This window comes from Belonocnema kinseyi, chromosome 2, assembly GCF_010883055.1.
Source record: "Belonocnema kinseyi isolate 2016_QV_RU_SX_M_011 chromosome 2, B_treatae_v1, whole genome shotgun sequence".
NCBI lineage: Eukaryota > Metazoa > Arthropoda > Insecta > Hymenoptera > Cynipidae > Belonocnema > Belonocnema kinseyi.
Window position 1 is genome coordinate 66,296,456 of NC_046658.1, and position 23,481 is coordinate 66,319,936.

The window sequence follows — 23,481 nt, forward strand, 5'->3', positions numbered from 1 at the left end:
ATTTTCCTTTTCTTAATGAAAGCGGTTTTTACTTATAATTATAGACGAATTATGAAATTTGTACTCTTTCTAACATTCGTCATGAAATTTGAAACGATAATAAACAATTATTTGAGACAATTAACTTTCATAAATATTGCTTGTGCAAAAAAGTTTTTGAAATTTGATACAATAGTCAGAACGACTTCCAATTTACATCAATATCGAAAGATAAAAATCATAATAAAATATTATAAACTGTTTTTTTTATATATTTAGCTATTAATAAAGAAATTTTATCAATGTTGCGCAATGTTACTCCAAAATTAAAAAAAAACTATAAACATTACAATCATTTTCAAGTACTTTATTTTCCATTAAAGCTTTTCAATTTCATCGACCGTGAAAAGCCTTACTTTTCAATAAAATTTTCTTATTCAATTAATATAATAATCATAATATTTCAATTGCAGTGCAATATTAAAAAATCAATGATTAAACTTCAAGGAAAAATGAATTTGTATGCTAGTTCGTTCTTAGGCTATATATTATTTCATATTTTTTGCATTTGTAACTCAGAACAATATTTCAAAAAGTATTTTTAACGTTCAATTATTATTAATAAATAATCATGTCATGTTATATTAATATAGTTATTCACTTTAATCAAGACAATAAATAATAATATCAAAATTCAAATAGAGATGACAGAAATTCTATTTGAACTGCCCGCCAAAAAGTAAACAGAATTTTCGTATAAAACTCGAGCAACTTAGATTTTTTCATAATAAATTTTGCTTTTAAAAATATAAGAAGCTTTCTTGATTAGCACACTGCAGAAGAACATTCGATTAAATGTTTTTTATTATATAAAAATTGAATTTTTACTCTTTTTCCCATGCATTTGAATGAATCTTGGCCTAATGAACAATCAGCGCCACCGTGGCCGCGGTCAACTCTCATGACACTTCTAAAGCATAGGCTGGATAGGAAGAGCCAGGGAGCTGACATAGGAGAATGTATCATTTGGAGACTGAATTTTGGCATGCCGAGAGTTGTGGAGTGCAGAACCGCGCTATCGCCACCTGAAGACTTGTCAAAGCAATTCTTCGCTTTGCTATATTCGACTAAATAATTGTTAATATGGAAACTAATTGAAATAATATTGACCTATTTCCAAGATTCTTTCATTAAACAGTGCACACTAATCACTTAGAATAAAATTATAATTTCCTAATGTAACTTCCAAATGTTAGGTTAGTCATGGCTGTCGATATTTAAACTTAAGCTGAGGTGTATAGAAAAAATCATGACCGTCTGCATATACAATTACGTATTTTTACTTCAAGCACCAGCTAACTTTATTTTGTTGAATACAGAAAATCTAGAGGAAATTTCTTCGAACAGGCATCAATTTCGATGCAGACGGTCACGACTTAGTTTTTACAGCCCGGCTTTGGTGGTTTGAATGTCATGTCAATTTTGACTAACCTAAGATTTGGAAATTATACTACGCCAAGTACAATTTATATTTCAAGACAATAATAGTCACTGGTAAATGGAAGGAAATTAAAAGTTAGGTAATTATTATTATAACTTATCTACTTATCAACATCTATTTCACCCAAATAACTCCCGACAAAATCATTTTGACAGGTGACTGACAATTTGTAGACGACACTTCACGTTGCTCTGGATGAGAAAAAACAGTCTCTAAATTATGCTTTTCCCCTAGATTCTCATAATGAAACTGTGTGGCTCAAATTTGTTGCAACTTTGGACATCGATTTTGGTCAGACGGTGGTTACTCAATATAAAAATAAGTAGAAATACATAAATAATTGTTAGAATGACTATTTATGAATTTCCAGTTATTTTTGTACTGTTTTCTGTATGAAAATCTTTTTATGAAAAAAGAAGATTGTGAAATTCTTTTTCGAAGTATGTTGCTCGTGAAAACAACAACAACGAACAGTTACCGTAGTTACTGTTGGCCATTCTGGAATTTTGAACTAAGACTAGCGGAGTGAGGTGCGGGAAGTGCAATCGCTACGCCATCTGGCGTATACTCCTAGCGGGATCAAAGTATGTTCGACACTCTAGCCATTGTCAGTGACCACTGCCTGATTTTGGTGCACTTTGGAGGATCGGCGATTTTCTGTGTGTCGTCAGTTTGAGTTCAGAAACTATCTTTACTCAATGAGCAAATTACAAGCTTACTTAGAGGGAAACCATCTAGAAATCTATAGAATTTCTTTAACCTTTGAATAGTCAACATTCGTGCAAAAAGGGCCCTTATTGACAACAAATAATTTTTTAGAAAACGAAAAAAAAACGAGTTTAGCTTAAATATTTCTGTATACTATTGAATAATTAATTATAATCAGTGGACATAGGTCCCTTTTTGCACGAATTCTATAAAATTACACTTATTCTAATAAAATTTATTTTTATTGTATAAAATGCCAATATAGCGTTTTCTTGTACATAAACTTACATATGTAACCATTTTATTTAACCGTTTATCTTAAATTCTACAAACGTCAGTTTATAGATTAACACAACTTTAATTATATATAATTATGGTTCCAGAAACAAAAAACAATATAAACAACAACAAACTATATGTATATATGTATAATATATTGTATTTGTTACGATTCGCGTAAAAAGGAACCTTAGTTCTGTACTTAGGTCCCTTTTTGAATAAAACAGAATTTTGAAAAGTGGTTTTCGCTCAATTTGATGAAATCACACGACGCAGCATCTTGTGTTAGTTACGAATCAATCCTTATCTCACTTTTGGAAAAAGTGGGTTTAAGGCCCTTTTTGCAGGCAGCGCTTCATATGTGTGGTAGTTCTAAACTCGAAGTTATATTAACAAACAGGTGGACACTTGTCACAAACAGAAGGACTAACACAGGGCAACAGGATTGACCTGTCATCGTAACACACAATTTAATTTTTTTAAGATTTAATTATCCACCTATCAATTCCTGAAAAAATGTTGTTGCCCACTTTCATTCATGAATTGATTGAATTATTTTATTTAATTTGCAATTGAGAATAACTGTGACGTGTGAATCTATTGTTTACTAATTGAAAGTAATTGAAACTAATTGGAACTAATTCAAAATAATTGGGAATATTCGTACATGTGTTTAACTCACTTTATAAAGAGAATATAGTATTTTTCATCCACAGTTTGTAAATCTTAGTTTCTGGTGAAACAAGGCAAAAAATTCAGTTAGAGATGATTTTTCATATATTCTTCTTATCTTTGTTCTTCGTGCAATCATTTTGCGAAGAATTTCCAAGAAGATTTTGTAAGGTAAGAGAAAAAAAAGTTTATAACGTTAATCGCATTTTTTATTGAAAAGTTTTCTTACACGCAAACAAAAATTGACTGTCTTTCGGAATTTATCTTTTGTTTAAATTGTGAAAACTAATTTATTGTCAAGGTATTATAGAATCAACAAAATATTTTTTACAAAAAATCTAGGAAATTGAAATTCTAAAGTCATTCGAAACTGATGTGTTATAAAACACATTGAAGGTTTTTTAATTAACGCAAATAAAATTTTTGTAAATTCAAGGAAGCAAGATATGCATATCATAACTCAGTGTGGAACAATATGAATAAAAAATACCATTTTTTATTTTATTAGTATTTTTGTTAGTAACTAAAGTAATCTGGTCGTACCGATAGACAACTGGCGGACCCAGAATTGAAGGGTTCTTTTTCGATTTTCACAACTTTGCAGACAATTTTAAAAAAATGCTTTGTTCGTTTATACAGAGAACAACACAAATCATTCAACTTCGATAGAAAAATGATTTGAGTATGAAAAAACTACATAATAAGATTTAAAATAAATTAATATATACGTTATTTGAAAAAAGGGATTTAAACTCTTACATCGTTGCCATTTTTAAACAGATACGCATAAATGTAGGGTTAGAATATTTCACTGGGGCTGAAAATGATTTTTTTTAACTTCGCGCTAATTCTCATTTTTTCACTTTAATGTTTTAGATTGAAATCGGCCAACGTCGTGCTAAATGAAATGTTTCGTTGCTAAAATGTGTGAGAAATTTATTTCAGTTTCACAAGCTTTAATATAAATTAGTGTCAGTAGAATTCACCGAAGGCCCTATTTCTTTCTTTTTCCTGGACTTTTAAATTATTTGAATTGTACGCATTTAGAAGTGAACTGTAGAATCGATCTTAGATTAAGATTGATGTCTCGTAAAAGGAGTAAATCAAAAAATTACATTATGGCGCTATGATCTTAATTTTAGAAATAAATGATTATGAAACTCACTTTATCTGAGCTCTCTGGCTCATAATAATTTTTTGCCGTGTATGCATATTTTTATTTTACATTAAAATTATTTTAATCTTAGAGTACAGACGTAGAATGTATGCGGAACAAGCGAACTTGGGCTTGGGCGGATTCCATTCTGAACAAGAGGGTATGTTTCTTTTTCTTATATCCCTATAACTGATATCTCACTATCTTATAAGTAACAGAAGGCAGTTAGAGAAAAATATTTTATTTATATAAGTTTGATAGGATAAAGTCACACACGAAATTGCAAAGTTATACTTTGATTAATAATATATGAAATATTTTAGAAGATTCTTGTTTCAAATTTTGTTAAAATCATCTTTTGACTTTTGACTTGTAATAATCTTATTCTTCAATCAACGAAAACTTGCTTAAAAGAATATTTTTTATTTTGTTTTGTAATGTGTCAACGAATTTAGATTTTTCGTCATTGCGGTTAAGTGGGGTGAACTTCCGATAGAGGTGTATGTCCGATATTCTTCGGGCTCCGCATACTTACTTATTTTGACGCGCTAATTACGAATATAATAGTGAAAATTGGCGCAAATTTGATTTTCAATGTGACATCATTTCAAAATCATAAAAATCATGCAAGAATTTTTTGTACGAGTGACATTTTCTGAGAAAAACATCTATTTGTCATGATCTCCATCGTATCTCTATTAGTTTCGGTTTGATATCGAAAGGAAGGAACCCCTGGGATGGGCCACAAAAATATTGTATAGTTACATCTGTACCCCTTTTTCAAAGTTTTGTGGGGGCAGGAAGGCACGCCTTTACCATTTACCTTTGCCATATCCCTTTACCATTTCATTTTACCATTCTCTTTGCCATTTTTCGTCACAATTATTTTCTTTTACAACGATTTCCATTTAGAATGTAAAGAGCCATGGTTTATGGGTTTTTTAACCCTACACGGATCCTGCGGGCGATAAATGTGCCTAGAGTACAGTGAAGTGGTTGATGTTGCCGGTTGTTCGCTGTCTGTCAAGTAAAAAGCAAATGCTGAGCGATTGGAGCATATTTGTCCCCCAGAGGAACCGTTACGTTCGAGTTTCGTCACGTTAAGACAATTTTATATTTTCATGAAAATGAACGCATTTGACGTATTTTTCTACTGTATATCATGGTATTTTAATGTTTTGAATTGATTTTTCGTAATCTAAGTGAAAATCATATGTCAAAATTACTAAAAGTGTGATATCTATCAATATAAAGTTGTTTTATTTAATTTTATTCATACAATGTCGAGAATATACGAACTAAAAAGTGCCGATGCTGTGATTACAGTGTCGCAAGAAATCGAGAAAAGTTGCAACCGACCTGTGTGTGACGAACATAGGGCGGTCTTGTGCAACCTTTGCACCGAAGTAGATGGAGCTTATTTGATACAAAATTTATTTTAATTAATTGTTTTTTACTTCAATTTTATTTTAAGGATTAGTTGGAAATAAAAATGGTTTTTTAGAAAAGGCTTCTTTTTTTAAATTCCGGTGAATTTTTCCTATCTTTCAAAATTACTAACCGCTTTTTCATTTAAAAAAACTTTTTCTTCATTTTTTATCTTTATTTAAATGAAACCATCTTATTGTGCATCAGAAAACAAAGATATTGGCCTATTATATATTCCAATTATTTATAATAATAAGCATTCTGCCCGCACTTCTAATATTTCTCATTTTTTTAATTTTCTAACTTCGAATGTTCAAATAAATATATTTTTTGAAAGAAACCCAATTATAACCTACACCAACTTAAGGTGTAATTTGTTCCTTTTAAAATGGCGTTTAATAATGTTAAATTAGTTAATTAGGAAAGAAATGACATGATTTTTTCCAAAAAATGTCAAAAACACGATGTTTCGCGATTCTTATTTGTTTAAACATTTTTTTCAACATTTCAAATTCATTAAAACATGATTTTATGTACTCCAATCTCTTCGACATTAAAAAACGAAGAGAATGGTATATATTAACATCTGATTCCGATGAAAGGAAAAGATTGTGCACCAGGAATCCAAATGGGGGACATTTGTCACCCACAGGAGCCGGTGAGGGCAAAAAAATGTATAGGATACATCTAAGGTTAAAAATGAAAATCGATGTATCTCTGATTTTCTGGGAAACTGCCACCCGCAAAACAAATTTTTTAAGCCAAGAAATGTGTATTTCGATGTTATCTACAACTTTCATTTTAAAGATTTTTTTGGATTTTGCATCTTAGATGAGATAAACCCAGAAGACCATGATTTTTATGGTTTTCGATGATTTTACCATGAAAATAAATTTTGCGTCAATTTTCATTATCATATTCGTTATTAGCGCGTAAAAATACATAAGTGTACGGAGTCTGAAGACAATCGGACTTACACCCTTTTCGGAAGTTTATCCAAAAAAATTAAATTTGAACTTAGTATCAAAGTTCAGTGATATTAAAATACTTACCTATTTTAAATTGTACGTCACAATTTAAAATTAAAAATCATTTTACTTTTTAATTTGAAAAAAAGCAGCGGATACCCGTGCAGAAATAGCCAAATATTTTGTCGTAATTCTGACTTGGGCCCGATCGGACACACTGTTTTGTGGATGTTAAATGTGCCCCCCCCCCCAACCCCAACTTAAAAGCTAATCTTGAAAGTAGATGGTACCCTTTTAATTTTGGGGCTCAAAGTGGGTTGATTCCAAATTCCCCAAGTTTCAATGTAAAGTGTCATACGTCAAAAATATTTCAATTAATACTTCAAATAGTGACAAAATAAGTGGAAAATTCCAAAAACGAGTACAAGACGAATGCATTAGTATTGTATAGGGTAGACCGGGTACGGTTGTGACAATTTTCATTTGATCGCCTATAATGTTTTCAGTATGCCAGTTAACTGGATAAAAGGAATTTTTAGTGTGAAATGTACATTTGTCTATAAATAAATACTAAAATTTTGTTTCTAAGTACAATGGTTAATTTATAGGAGCAAATTAGAAAAAAAAATATAAAATGTTACAACCGACCACACCCCAGGAGCGGTTGTGACAGTGCTTGAGGTCGTTAGTGGCTGGTTTAAAAATATACCAAAATGGTCTTTATTGCTAGTAATATGTTACATAATATAATATAATCTATTCCTGGATTATCGCTAACCATTATGTAACGAAAGAAATAAAATCTAGGAATATTTTAATCGCTAATAACTAATAAGTAACTGTAGCATCTATCGTTATTATAACAGCCTTCATATTTATCAGTCAAACAGTCAAATATCAACTTTCCGTAAAGAAGTTTCGCGTTTCAGTTCTGTATAAGCGTCTTTATATTTTCACACTGCCCTCTTTCGGTTTTCCTTACGCTTTTGCAGGCATTTAAAAGAAAAAAAAACTTATTTTACTTACGTCACAATCGTACCCAGAAAATGTGTCACAACTGAACCCAACACACTCATTCGCAACAAAAAAAATCGCCATGCCAATAACGAATAATCTACGTACAAAGTAATCACTTCTATTTACCCACGAATGTTTAACTTATATCGAGGAAAAACGTTTATTACTCTATATTAACACATATAACAATTATTAAAAGAAATCGAATAATAATAATTACCTTTTGCTGCTAAAAATTAATGCAGGCCTCTGCAAGCTTCAATGTCGTGCAAAAACTGACGCAATCCTGACACATATGTTCAGACGGGCCTGCCGCTCATTTTTACCCTTAGCACTCTACCACGTATTCCTTATAGTTTCGCTAATATGACGACTGTCACAAGCGTAACCTGGCACAACCGTACCCGGTCTACCCTACTTAAAAATATTTCTGAGTTACGTGTTTAAGACTATAGTAAGTAAATTTATGAAGTACGTTAAGATGAAACTTAACCTCGAAATAAGGTTATTTATTTATAAGAAAAGAAGCAGAAGTAATATTTACTGTGTTGAATGTGAAAATAAATTAGATTAACTATAACGTCATAAAAATATTTATTGTAAGGTATTTTTACGTGATTTGATATAATCGGTATGTGAATAGAAAAACTACTATCGGCGAGAAAATAATAGGCATCTGCCTTTGAAGCTCAACAACTCAGCCAAAAAAACTGCTACCGAAATAAAAAAAAATAGTCATATGAAGGCTAAAAGTGTTCTACGTACATGAGCTTGAGCACGTTTATGTGAAAACATTTTTGTGCTTTGCAGACTGAAAAATGTAACAAAAAAATTGTTGGGTACATTTAAGAACAGTCAACTTTAGACCATTATTTCTTGTACAAGGGGCAATGGGAAATTTTGAAAAAATTGATGAGTATGAGGATAACTATTGTGAACGTTTGATAAACTGATTTTTATATTTTCAAATTTTAGTTAAAGAGGTGAAATATACGATTTTAATCATATATTATTTTTAAAATCCTTTTAATTAGAGATAATAAAAGTAAATTAATATGGGCCCAATCGGGGACAGACCGGGTTATCTATATAGGCGCTATACTTGGGCCTCGATGACGATTGCGTTTCATTTCGTGTCTGCTCTGTTCTAGATAGCCCGATTTGGGCCAAATCCTGCCCGATCAGGTCCTGATCAGATCCATATTGGAATTTCTGCACGGGTATTAAAGGAAAACATAACGTCTTTCTTTGTTCCTACGAAATTCCAAAAAGGTGCTTAATGCGGCAAAAATTGGAATTTTCTACAATCATCTTAGTTCTGTACAAATAATAATTAATCAGAGTAATAACTGATGACAGCTATCTTTCGCTACAAGTTATTGATCCCATAGTCTAAAATATGCAATTATATATTACGCACAGGATAATAAGTATCCAAAATATATTAAACGTTATCGGTATTGAATTATCACGAGAAAATGTCTCTTTTTACTGATATAGTATTACTCATTCAACTTTTTACTTCAATTAAGTAATTTTCTTAATACGTTAATGAATATTTTTCAGATACGTCGTCCAAACGAAGACGCTATTTCTGCTAGAAGGGTAGAAACAATTCCATTTTATTTCATCGAATTAGTGATCAATCATGTTTAATAAATTTAAATTTTATTTTATTCTATTAACTATTTATTTTGATGACTAAATCAGATACATGCTAAAACGAATACCTTTTGTGCATACATTCTCGGAAATTATTAGGAGACTTTAACTTGAATTTCGTTTTCGTAATGTATATCTAAAATTTATAAATTGCATCGTTTGCATTTTTTAAATACATTACAAGCGAAATAATTATGCTACTGATGATAATCCTTTTTATAGATGACAGACGACTTACCACTTGCAGATGATATATTACACGTAAGTGAATGTTGTAAGATAATACAAATAAAAATTTAAATATTTTTTCACATTATTCAGAAATAAATATCCTAAATTATTTTTCAGGACATTACATCCAAGTTAGATGATCTTCCTTCTATCGTAAACCTTTCGGATGATTCGTCTGTAAGATAAATATTGTTAATTCAATTTTAATGTTTTACTCTTCAGCCAATACGTAGGAACAGGAAGTGTAAAATTTACAGAAAGTTTGGGGTACATAAGGTCATTTTAGTATATTTTACAAGCGATTTCAGGATAATCAACTTATTTTCTGTATATTTTACCTAACATCCACTAAAATTTACAAATTAGAGAAACATTCAAATACGCCAGATTTTACTGAAGTGGGTGAAACGTACAGAAAATCAATCTATTTAAATGAACTTTTTGCAAAATATACATTCATGCTAAAATATCTTGTTGTCCATATTCGTACTGGAAGTTTTGTAAATTTTACGTTTTGTAAATTTTATCCGCGTGAAAGTCCAAAACTGATTTCGAATTTCAAGAATCGAGTTTGCAAAGTTTTTAATCTAATTAAAAAAAATAATTTATCGAATCATGGAAGAAAAGCCTATTACATTAATAAATCTTTTAAAAGGATTTTAGCGAACCCGTCGAACGTCCTGAGGCAGTGGCTTGTCCAGGGTTGAATGTAAGTAAAATAAATATCGTTAATTTTGAGACGAATACCTTCTTGTCCCCTATTTTTAATTGAATCTCATTGCAAACAGTTAAACATCTGCTTCATTTTTCCCCCTCACCCCTAAATTTTGTCTTCAAAATTCAAGCTCACTAGATTACTACATTCTCAGAACATCCCCAGAATAAATTAAATAATTAATTAATGTTAGTTTTCGTAAATATAATAACTGCTTGCCAGGAAGTAGAACTAATAGTTATATTCATATACAATACCATGCGTTCAATCATACTTTCCTCGGCTACAAAAACTACCCTTTATAGAGGTTAAAATATGATATTTTGAAGATTTTATACGCCATTCTTTGGATTTGTTGGTATTTAAATGTCTTAACAAAATAAATAGGTGAATATAATATTTTAAACACGATAAAGGGTAGTTTTTACTCTTAGGGGTAGAATTCTTGGTCTAACTGGACCCAATTGGTTTTTCTAAACATATGGTACCATCAGTTGTATTTCCTGGCAAACAGTTATTACATTTATAGACATTAATACTAATTAACCATGTTAATAATTTTTGGACAGTTCAAGGACCCAGGACCACAGCTTAAGATTACGCATATTTAAAGTGTATTCAAAAGAAGAACACGACGGCCATAAGTGAGCATTAATCTAAAAACCATGGAGAATAAACATAAGGAGACCAAACTAGTGGAACTGAAAATGAACACTTTTCTGTTGCTAGAAGAATGCACACAGAAATGTGCAAAATCACAATTACGTATAGTTCAAAACTTCCCGAGCGTCGCGTGCCAACCGCACTTAAAAAAATATGGTCGCTGATATGAACGCGAGTCAAATATAAATAAATAATGATTGAACAATTAATAGTTTGGGAATAAAGGCAAGGATGTTAGAATTAAAAATTGCTGTATAAAAGCTTAAGTTTCCAATAAGTGTGGTTTCAAGTGTATAGTGTACAAGACTTTCATTAAGTTTAATTTTTGTTGTTTTTGTTACGAACGCTTCGAATATCTATCGCATGCATTGTGTTCGTAAAAGTAATTTGATATTTCATAAACATACTACCTACCTTTTCCATGGCGATTAATTTTTTATTCCACAAACATTTCACAAAATCCTGTCTGATTATTAATTATTTATTTGTTCAAGCGACCTGTCAAAACAAAACAGTGGAGGCGGCCACATTTTTGTTAAGGGCGGTTGGCACACCACGCTCGGAAAGTTTTGAACTATGCGTAAGTGTGATTTTACACCTGTGTGTGTGCGTACTTCCGGCAACAGAAAAATGACCGTTTTTGGTGCAGTCCATGCGTTACAGATTGGTCTCCTGATATCTATTCCCCATGCTAGAAACTTAAAGTCCGCACACTTTGCTCAATGAAGTGCGTCAAAGTGCGCCTTCTTTTGTTTGCAAAGTAAGATCTATAATGCGGAGATTCAGGAAGTCATCGCAGAGAGTACGGCGATTGAGATGAATTTTCGTATTGAATGGACTGAATTTATAAAAGTAAATGCGAGTTTCGCCCACATCTGACGAAATTCATCTCTGTTGCCACAGACTTTCTGCTATTACACACTTAATATGAAAGTTTTGATCAGTCATGCGGCTTTTAATTTCATTTTCGACCTTAAATTACTATCCGCCAAGACAGGCTGACTTTACGTTTACCTCAATATCATAAATTATTTTACCTAATGACTTTAAGGCAATCCTGAAATTAATTCAAATTAAATTTTAAGGTTTTCTTTTTACTATGCAGATAGATAGACTTTTCTTAGAAAACATTTTTTGTTTGTTATCGTCTGAGCGTCAATTCGCGGAAGAACAAACTGGGCCCTTTCTCTCGGTTTCACTGTATTTTGTAAAATAAATTAAAAAAATACGTTTATTTTTTTCAGAAATTACAACAAGTTCCAAAAAACGTATTGCAGACTATTAACTATTAAGAATTGCATGAACTGAAAATTTTTTTATGCAATATGCACGCTTATACAGCAGATCATTGGCAAGACAAACAATGCAAAAAAACGAAAATTCCTTTAACCCTCATGTGGGTGCGCCTTTTTTATCACTTCTTTTACAGCTCAATATCTCACCATAAACCTTTGTAATCGGGATTATTTTTCAAAGAATCTTCAAAACAGAGGTTTAAATAATAAAAAACATTTGTTTAAACTCGAACGATATATAAAGTAGATATACAATAAACATACTAATGAAAGTTGGACGTTAGACTACCGCCCACGCACCCGCTTGAAGGTTAACATTTCAAAATTACTTAAACTATAAATACAACTGAAAATTCGTGCTTTGCCCATTTTTCTATGTATTGCATATTAATTTAATTTTTTTTCAAGTCTATATGTACAGGAAAAGCCTAGTAAGTGACTGTTTTCATAGAGGCTAGCTTCTCATGCGCATGTATCGGAAATTAGTCTATATGGCAAATGTCACTTACTAGGTTTGTTGGACAGCAGATCTTTTCTTTATTGAATTTTTTTAATTTTACTCGAAGTTCGTATTCTAATACTTGAAAACCCTCCCTCATACTGACTTTTATGGAAATACAGAAATGTAGTATACATTTTAAAATCGAGGTCACTTTTTCAATTTTTGACTTCAAATTTAAATTTCGTAACCAGAAAATTGCTTAGTACTGATATTCATGAAATTCCGCAAATTTATTAAGTTTTCCAAAATTTAGATCACTTATTGAATTTTTTAATTTTGACCCTAAATTTGTATTCGGACACTGAAATAACTCCCTCGTATAGATTTTCATGGAAATTATATTCAAATATGTAAATGAATAAGATGCACTATGCTTCCTCATACGCATAGAATAAATTTGCTTTTTCATAGAGGGCAGTTTTTTATTATCGTGAGAACAAATGTGCCTGTTTAGTGAGACCGTCAAAACATCAATCATTGTGTTCTGTTATAAGAAAAAACTGTTTAACTTACAGTAGTGTGATGATATTCCAAATATTTAAAATAGTCGTCCTCATATAAACAAAGTAAACAAATTTTTTAAACTGTATCAATCGTTATTGATTGACCATGAATCGTCATAGAAGGTTCATCTATAGGTCAGTCGCCGACAAATAAGTATTTATAAAGTAAAGTTCGTTAGTAATTCAATCGATGCGTCTCAAAAAAGTTCACAATTAAAAACTACTGAGAAATTTTCTATACTAACTCAGAAATTTAAAAAAATTAGTTATAAACATTTTCTGAGGAAAAGAAAACGCAAAAAAACATGTCTAATTCATTGATCTGGGTTAAAATTTTATCGGAACTGGACATCCATTGGAGCTACAGTTGGATCAATTGTCATTCTCATTTAGCTCTTTTACTTTACAAGATTTGGTTCACGGAGAAGAGTCACACATAATTGTGCATATAAAAATCGGATTTTGAAATTTATCTCATTACAAATCTACCTCTATGTGGAAAAAAATTGATTTTGATTTCAAAGAATATAGTTTGCAATGTATTCTGTAAGTAAAACTTGAATAAAAGACCATTCATTCTTATAATATAAAATATGTATAATATTTGAGAACTTAAAAATAAATTGATAATTTAATTTTTGAATAATTTATTTTAAAAATAATTCTTATTTGTTTTTATTAAGTTTTGAGTATTTCCCATATAACATATCAAGAAATTAAATAGTAAATAGGATGCAAATGGTAAACACAAAATTTTTTTCGAGAAAAAATAAATGCTAGTATTTTGTCTATTTTTCAAATATCCGCGTCGGCGTTCTCCCTGTTCTCCCGGTAAATATTCGTGATTTCCCCCAGTTGAGAAAAAAATTAACTTTCTTTGCAAACTCCCCTTTTTATTTTATACATATGGTCAATTGAGGAAATCGATAAGCATCAGCAAATGTTGTCGGAAGAAATTAATCCACTATAAATCATATAAGTATAAGAAACTTGTTGTGTCTGATAAAGGAAAATGCAGATATGCATTTTATTACATACTATCAGTAATTTCAAGCGCGCAAATCGCGGGTTGACGTCTCTAAATTTTTATTTTCTAACATGAAAAATATGCATAATTAAAAATCCATATTAAAACCAATTTTTTAAAATTCTATTTTTAATATTTTTAATTTTATAATTATGTATGTTATTTAATTTAAAATATATTAATTTTATATTATATTTAATTATGTATTAAATATTTTTTAACAATTAATAATAATTAAAACTTTTGAATTAAAAGCTTTGAAATTAGAAAATATAGATATTGAACGTTTTTGGACAATTTAATAAGAAAAATGAACTGAACTGTATAATTTATAAATCAAAGCCCTACAATGTAAAAAAATTTCTTTTGCATTGAAGAATCATGAAGTTTAATGGTTCAGATTGAAAATTTAGAAAAAAGGGAAATGTAAAAACCTTAGAAATTTAACATTTCAAGATTAGGACATTTAAAATTCAAAGTCATTGAAATTGAATTATTTATAATTAAAAGCGTTCATAAATAAATAATTATAAGTTGAAGACTTTTAAATTTGATAAATTTTAAATTCATAGCGATTAAGATTTGACAATATAATATTGATAACTAAACTGAATCTTTCAGTGTCCAAACTTATGAAATTATGATATTTTAAATTGTTATTTTACAACGAAATTATAATTTAACATTATAGCTGATTAGACGAATTTTTATAAAATTACAAATTCAATTTAAATTATACTAAAAAGAACTTTCAAACTAAATAGTAATTTTAAATGGGAAACATTAAAAATAAGAACATTTCTACTCCAGAACCTTGAAACTTGAACGAATGCGAACTTGATTTAAAACTGAAACATGCATAGTCAACAAAAATTGTAATATTAAAACTTTCGTATGATCAAACCCTATAAAATTTAAATTATTTGAAGTAAATTTAAATCACTTGAAAACTAATAGATTTAAAATTGCTAATTATGCTTTCCAAAATGCAACGAATTAAATTTTAATTGGAAAATAAAAATCTATGAAGAAGAGAAACAAAGATGTTAATGAAGCACTCTTCGGATGAATTATGCCTCTTGGGACACGTAGTTCTCATGTGAATGGGAGACCCGTATAGTATGTGTTCTAGGTATTTAGCGTGTACATAATACGCTCTGCACCTATCGCTGGGGACTTCTTTACATAAAATAAAGATACGGTATACTAAGGTGGAAATGACACCGTCCTGGCATGTGAAAATGTAACTCCTCTTTACCTGAAGTAAATTCTGATGATCTGAGGAAATCAAAAGTTTTCTCCTATGACAAAAACTGATTTCCTACATTTCTTTGAAAGATTCCGAGCAATTTTGTATCGAGTAACCGTTGGCGGAATTTTTCAACCTCTGCTTTCTTTACTTCGGCTTTTAGAAGTAAAGCATCTAGATGAAGTAATGCATTCTCCTCACTTCTGATGTTAAAACTCAGGCCGCCTGCGCCGCATCTTTGTAAAGGAACTCTCCTATGCTAATTATCTCGTGTTTCCTGACAATTTTTCAGAAAGTATCTCTGCCATTTGCAATTATTTAAGCTGCATTGATGTCAATTCGGTTATAAAGACATTGGAGATTCAGAAGCCCGCGTCTGCCTTCACGGCATGAGATGTATGAACGCACAAGGGACGGATTAATATGCAAGCTCTTATGCATATTCCATAATTTTACGTGTGGTATTATCAAGGACCATAAACTCGTTCTTCGTCTACTGAATCACCCCGAACGAGTAAAGTAGAACCGGGACAGCAAGCATGTTAGTCGCATATACTTTGTTCAACGCCGACAGATTTGAAGACCAAATCTGTGGAAGAAGATGCTTCTATCTGCTTCAGAGGTACTGCTTCATTGATATTACGTTCTAAATGCAGCTTTGGGGCACGCCTAGGTATGTAGAGGTCTCTCCAGTGTCGAGACGTCTAATAACACTAGTTTCCACAAGGTCAGAGTCATCGGGATCGACCATAATCTTTTCTTTCTTCACATGAATCTTGACACACTTGACCAATCCACAGTCTATACCAATTTCTCTTGTGTACTTTTTGACGATATGCAGAGAAAGTGGAAGTGTGTTAGCACCAGAAATATAGATCTTCAGGTCATCCATATAAAATACATGAGTGATCTTATGCTGGCCATTATTAGTGCCGCCATAGATGTGCCCAGGCAAATTTCTTAGAGCGAGAGATACAGACAGAAGTGTGGTGCAAAAAATGATAGCGGTCATGGCATGGCCCTGAAAGATGCCCCTCTGGAAGGTGACATTCTTTCTCACACGATAGTTTCCAGATGATATATGCACCTCACTATGTGTGGATGAAACTTCAAGCTTTCCAAAAGACAGATGATAAGTCGATAACGGGTTGAATCGAAAGCTTTCCGGTAGTCAATCCAGGTCATTGAGAAGACACGATGATGGGCTGCTGCGTCTTTGCAGACGCACTTGTCAATGAGCAGATTCTCTCGAAAGCCTATTACACCTATTTTTGAGCCACGCTGTTCGTACATTTCTCTCCACACGGGCTCAATTCTTTGATCAATTGTGTTGTTTGGGACAGCTGCCAAGATCTTATACAGCATGTTAAAACAAGTTTTTGAGTCAGCGAGAAACTGTTGATTCTTCCTGAATCACCTCTTCTTTTCTATATTCTCATCCTCACTTCAGATAACACCCGTATTTTGTCAGCAATGTGCTCCTTGATTGTCAGCAGCTTCGATGTATTCAATAACATACTAAACAAGGGATTCATTGCGTTTTGCTTATTCAATATTCTTGTTTAGTTATTGCAAGTGTCTTTTGGTGTTTCGACCCACTGTTGGTTTTAGCCTTCGATTTGAATTAGCCGAAGCTCTCGCAGCACCATAAACCGAACAACTGATCGTCCAGAGGTAGGACTGTTCTGAGATATCCTCGAGAAGAGAGGCATGCATTTCAGCCAGATCTTGGGACTTAGAACATGATCGAGGAACCTGCATGTCAATGTTCTTCCTTGTCCTAAAATCGCTATCATCTCTCAGAAGATGCCTGCTTTCCGCGGTTAGGCTTAATGTCGTTTCCTTCTCTTCGCTTGCAGCTTGATCAGGCAGCAGTTGGGGAAGCGCTGCGCAAACTCTAGGATGATCGGCACTGTTTGCCGATCCATTGTCGGGTGCTCTGTGGGTTCGATCATTTTTAACCGCATATAGAACTCTTTGGTTGCTTTTCGGTGCCGTTCAGCTTTTGGCACGGTTCTTACAACTCCGCTTGGGGATCATTCCTTCAGGGAACACCGTCTATAATTATCAACGACTGTTTATTAATTATTGTAACCATATTAAGCAGGAACCCCTAATACAAGGTCCTTCTATGCTCATCCCGAGAACGATTTTGGTGGCTTTGTCATAGGCCCCTCGGTTCGATTCTGAAGTAATAAAAACCGAAACCGAATAGCATGTGTGTGTGTGTGTGTGTGTGTGTGTGTGTGTGTGTGTGTGTGTGTGTGTGTGTGTGTGTGTGTGTGTGTGTGTGTGTGTGTGTGTGTGAATATATTTTTAGAATCACGGAGCATTTGTGAAAGAACACCCACATATTTTGGTGAGTAAATCAATATTATAAAATAGAATGTGATGAAATGGGTAGAAATATGAATAAAAGAGTTACTGGCATTATTTACATCTTATTATTAATAAAGTTTTTACAGTCTCATTATTTATGATAGAAGGTATTTGATTGATATTAATTAAAACCCACTCAGTTCTCAGACATGTCTGTCTATTTCCGGGTCCCTTTTAGCCTGGCGACGTGATAATTTAAAAAAATATTTTTTTTTTAGTATTTCCTATAGTACACTATTTTTTAGTACGAAAAGACGGATTAGGTTCCTAAACTAGCGTTCTAACACCAATATTTATGGTTGGGACCATGACAAATCAAACTGAGAAAATTACAAAGTGTCTACACGAACCAAAAAACTCAGCGATTCGTACCGTAATTTTGGTGTCAATATTCCCTAGTCACTTCCACTACCTCCATGGAATTTATATTAAAAACATCGACCCGCGGCCAATTAAAAATTCAAGTTTCTTATGAAGCCATGCCAAATATGGTAAACAGTCCATAATAAAATTCTTCGCCTCAAAGAGATCTATAAAATACCCTCAACCAGATTTTATAATGTATAATATTTTTAATTTCAAACATGAGAAATCTCACAAGAAAATCCAAAATTGAAACTTATAGATAAAGAACGTAAAATTCGATGGAAGGCAAAGTTTTGTGGCCAGAAAATTTTAAATTTATATTTACTTAAGGAATTCTCCACGTTTAAAAAAATGTTTATCTCCTATTCTTTTTCACGGAACAACGGACTTTTTTAACCTAAAGAGCTTCACTGACTTACGTGATAGCACATTAGGCTTCCGAGCAGGATACCCGGAATTTGATCCCTGTGACACTGCGCCAATGTAAATTTTTTGATGTACTTCTACCGAGGCTTTGTTTGTTCGAAACTCACCTTAGACTGTAGGTGTTTTCAAAACAGCCTAGTTACCTTCTAAGGAAGACTCCATTTTGAGGGTACTATCCTTAAAGGTCACAAGTGGATTTATAAAATCTTCACGAGAAGATTCGGAAAAGAGTAGGCGATCTCCTTGCGAACAGGCCTGATATCAAGGAGACCATTGCTCGGTGGTCGCTGGTCGACTTTCGAATAATAGTCTAATAGTCTGGGCACCTGGTAGTTTTTCTCCATAATAAATCCAACCAGCAAAATTTTTAATGAGAAAGTTTCGTTTTGGGGTCCTTTTTGACATATCAAAAATGCTAGAACAGATCAGTTGCCAACCCCAGTTTTTTTTAAGCAGTTCCCAAAGTTACTTTTGCGTAAACAGATAATTCCCATTGTATTTTAGAGCAAAATGTCCAACAGAAAAAAGAAACAATACAATATTCTGAACAAATTTTGTAGAAAAGAAAATCCGCTAACTTCTATTGGTTCCGAGTTATGATACATTAAAAAGTCCCCATTTTTTGTGATTTTCAGCGAAAAATCACTAAGTTTCAAAAAACACTGTGTATCTTTGCACAAAATTACTACGTGGAAAAGTGTTCCACAGGTCAGTAAAACTAAACTCAATTTCCTGTAATTACAATAAAAGAGCAATATCCTACCTGTAATAGGTCATAAGTTATGACCCCTTAAAGTGGGTCATTTTAGCCTATTTTTACGGGCAAAAAAGTGGACTTCAGTTTTTTCCAAATAAATCCTACCAAGTTTAGTTTACGTTGATTGTGCCAGAGGATGCAATAGAATCTACAAAAATCTGCTTATATCTAAAAAAAAGTATTTTAGACCTATTATTTTGGGAATTGTAAGGTTTCAAAAATTTCATGTTTTCTGCATTTTTGACTAAAATTGAAGAAGTTGTGTTTTTGAAAAATACCTCATTTTCTGCGAATCCCACCACAAAGTTCCTACAAAATAACTGAAAGTAGAGTCAATTTGGCGTAAAATCAAAAAAAAGTGTCCTAGCCCAAATAGATCACGAGATATGACCTTGGAAAGTGCACTCTTCATGCATAGAGGAATTTTTGTCACAAATAAGTGTATATGATTCATTTATCATGTATAATACGTCTTTTGACATTAATAAATAAATAATTGTTTATAGCAAAAGCTTTCTATCACTACTTATGTTTACTTTTTGGTTATTTGTTAGAATTTTCGTATCAAAAAAGTCACCGTAAAATATTTTTATTCATAATGTTTTATAAAAAAATATTGCTATAACCCCTGTTGAGTACTTTTTGACTACTTTTGTGGCAATAAAGTACTTATCTTTGGTTAAAAATGTGACATATATTTTTTATTAATAAACAAAGACTTTTTTAATAATTATTCATTATAAAATCTTGTCATAATCATTTTTGAATACTTTTGTAGCACGAAAGCTTTCTAATTAATTAAAAATGTGATATCTATTTTTTATCAATAAACAAATAGTTTTTTGTCATTTTTGTGATGATACCTGCCAATGAATACTTTTCTTGCATTTAATTTCACACTTACCTCCAAGGCGCTTGTAATTCGCAGTGTTTTCTGTAAATTGTAACAAATTTTCTTTGACCATTTTTTCGCATTGAAAATAATTAAGTAATTGATTACTTGGAAGTAATAACATGTGAAATGTAATTTAATAATATAAAAAATTTCAAATAAATTATTAAATGTATTACTTTGTATTACAATTATTTATTAACTATTTACTTCTTAATTATTTCATTTTGATGAATTAAACTATTTTATGAATTTATTTAAAGGACTTGCAGATATAATCTGTTTATGTAATTACTTTTTTCATTTATTAATTCTTTCTTAATACTGCATCACGTTCGATATGTAATTACTTTCAAGTAATCAATTAGTTAATTATTTTCAATGCCAAAAATGCACACAGCATATTCTGTACAATTTACAGAAATCACTGAGAATTACCGGTGTCTTGGAGGTAAGTATAAAATTAAATGCAGAAAAAGTATTTACTACCAAAAATTGTTATAAACAATTATTAAAAAACGATTTTTTCATAGATAAAAATATGTATCACATTTTTAATCAATGATAAGTACTTTTTTGCCACAAAAGTAGTCAAAAAGTACTCAACAGTGGTTATAGCAATATTTTGTTATAAACAATTATGAATTGAAATATTTGCTTATGGATAAAAAACAAATTACACATTTTTAATCAATTACGGTGACTTTTTTGCCACAAACATGCTAAAAAATGGCTACAAAGTAAACATAAGTCGTGATAGAAAGCTTTTTTTTTAAACAATTATTTATTTATGAATGTCAAAAGACGTATTATACATGATAAATTAATCATATACACTTATTTGTGACAAAAATTCCGAAATATGACCGTAGTTCTACTTTACGGTACGCTCAGGTGCCTATATGCATGAAGAGTGCACTTTCCAAGGTCATATCTCGTGATCTATTTGGGCTAGGACACTTTTTTTATCTTATGCCAAATTGGCTCTATTTTCAGTTATTCTCAAGGAACTTTGTGGTGAGATTTGCAGGAAATGAGGTATTTTGCACACACAACTTCTTCAATTTTAGTCAAAAATGCAAAAGCAAATGAAATTTTTGAAACCTTAGAATTCCCAAAATAATAGGTCTAAAAGACTTTTTTGTATATACACGCAGATTTTTGTAGACTCTATTTCATCCTCTGGCACAATCAACGTAAACTAAACTTGGCAGGATTTATTTGGTAAAAACTGAAGTCCACTTTTTTGCCCGTAAAACAGGCTAAAATGGCCCACTTTGAGGGGTCATATCTTATGACCTATCACTGGTAGGATATTGTTCTTTCTTTGTCATTACAGGAAATTGAGTCTAGTTTCACTCACCTCTGTAACAATTTTCCGTGTAGTAATTATTTGCAAAGATACACAGTGTTTTTTTAAACTTAGTGAATTTTCGCTGAAAATGACAAAAAAAGGGAGACTTTTCAATGTATTATAACTCGGAACTAATAGAAGTTAGCGGATTTTTTTCAAACAAAATTTGTTCAGAATTTCGTATTTTTTCTTTTTTCTGTTGGACATTTTGCTCTAAAATGCAATGGGAATTATCCATTCACGCAAAAGTAACTTTGGGTACTGTTTAAAAAAAAACCGGTTTGGCAACGAACTGCTTCGTCCATCCTAACCTGGCTGCCGCTTCTCTATGCGTTGGGGAATGCTTGGCATCTGAAGGGTATACATATTTCCAAAATATTTCGAAAATAACTAAATGCATTGCGATCTAAAAACTCGGCGAAGATGGCTATATTTGGCGTACTATCCTGAAACTCAACACAAGATGGGCACGAGGGGAAACCTCATGGGTTCCCTTGTCTACATTAAGTTTATTTGTTGGGTTATTTCAAGGAAAAATTATTCATAACAATTGACCTATTTTTTGTTTTAATAAATAAAAATAAAAATTATTTTAATTAATATTAAATGTTTTATTACGTAACAGTGTTGGTTACCCCCTACCCCCCTTCGTAACAAAACCATAACAGAGTCTTGCTTCTCCCACCCCCCGTAAACAGCGTTACGTAATATATGGATGCTCCCAAAGTTAACTATATAAAATACAATTATGGGTTGACACCATACAAAATTAATTTCATTCAAAAAATATTTGCGAAAAAGATGATAAAATTAAAAAATTAAGTTTTTCTGCAAAAAAGCATATTGAAGAAAACCGCAGCTATGCGCATCGGTATTTCGGTAAGAATAGTTGCATTTTTCGGTACAAATAATGGCAATTAAAATAGTGGAATGAAGATTTTAATTACGCACTAGAACATAATTTTATATAGCTTAAAAAAAGTAATTTGTACCGACTAGAAGTTGTTAATATTTTTCAGCATAATATCCCAATGAATAAGAAGGTGGTTAAAAATTCTGTTTCTGATGATGATCATGCAAATAATGAAAATTATGAATCCATTCGTAAACTGATTGTTCCTGAAAATGTAAGTAATTCTCTATGTTTTCCTGTCGCATAAATGGCAAATGAAGATATATCAATTTTTTAAATTATTTGTTTAGTATTCATATTGTAATATTTCATATTATATTTTGAACTTCTCAAGTGCTGAGATAAATTACATTTGATAATTTATTATGAGAATAATTTCATTGCTTATATTTTGAAAAAGTGACATCATTAATCATATTTCTTTTTTTAAAGAGAATTGGAGGGGGACCTTATGGTTAGAGTATGTAAGTATTTCATGGCTTCGTTTCTACAGAGTATATACCTCTTAATATATAATACATTCTTACATAAAATTAAATTATTTTTTTACAGAAACGAGGAATCACTATTTCCCGGAAAACCACCCATATGATGACAAACTGATCTCTGAACTAAGATTTAATTAAATTTAATAAGTTTGGCTTAAGATATCTAAAAAATGAATGAAGCTCACTATTATGCATTGTATAAAAAATACCTGAAATATATTAACCATTTAGAGATTCAAAACATTTTGTATATTGATAAAAAGAGATATTTCGGGTTTCACTCGTGTAAAAAACTACTACGAATTGTTTGCCGACGTTTCGTGAACATTGCAGTTCACATCTTCAGGGCTG

General features: G+C 31.5%; 1 protein-coding gene across 2 annotated transcripts; it reads left to right on the forward strand.

Moving 5' to 3' along the window:
• Positions 1–3,183: 3,183 nt before the first annotated feature.
• LOC117167294 lies at positions 3,184–23,371 on the forward strand. Of its 2 annotated transcripts, XM_033352120.1 has the most exons (10): positions 3,184–3,310; positions 4,387–4,455; positions 9,275–9,313; positions 9,593–9,631; positions 9,719–9,778; positions 10,257–10,310; positions 17,876–17,914; positions 22,749–22,856; positions 23,075–23,106; positions 23,195–23,371. In XM_033352120.1, exons 1-9 carry the CDS (start codon positions 3,233–3,235, stop codon positions 23,099–23,101), a joined length of 513 nt encoding a protein of 170 aa, XP_033208011.1. In that variant the 5' UTR covers positions 3,184–3,232; the 3' UTR covers positions 23,102–23,106; positions 23,195–23,371. The 2 variants fall into 2 exon arrangements, with proteins under 2 accessions (XP_033208011.1, XP_033208012.1); XM_033352121.1 differs by lacking the exon at positions 17,876–17,914.
• Positions 23,372–23,481: the final 110 nt, after the last annotated feature.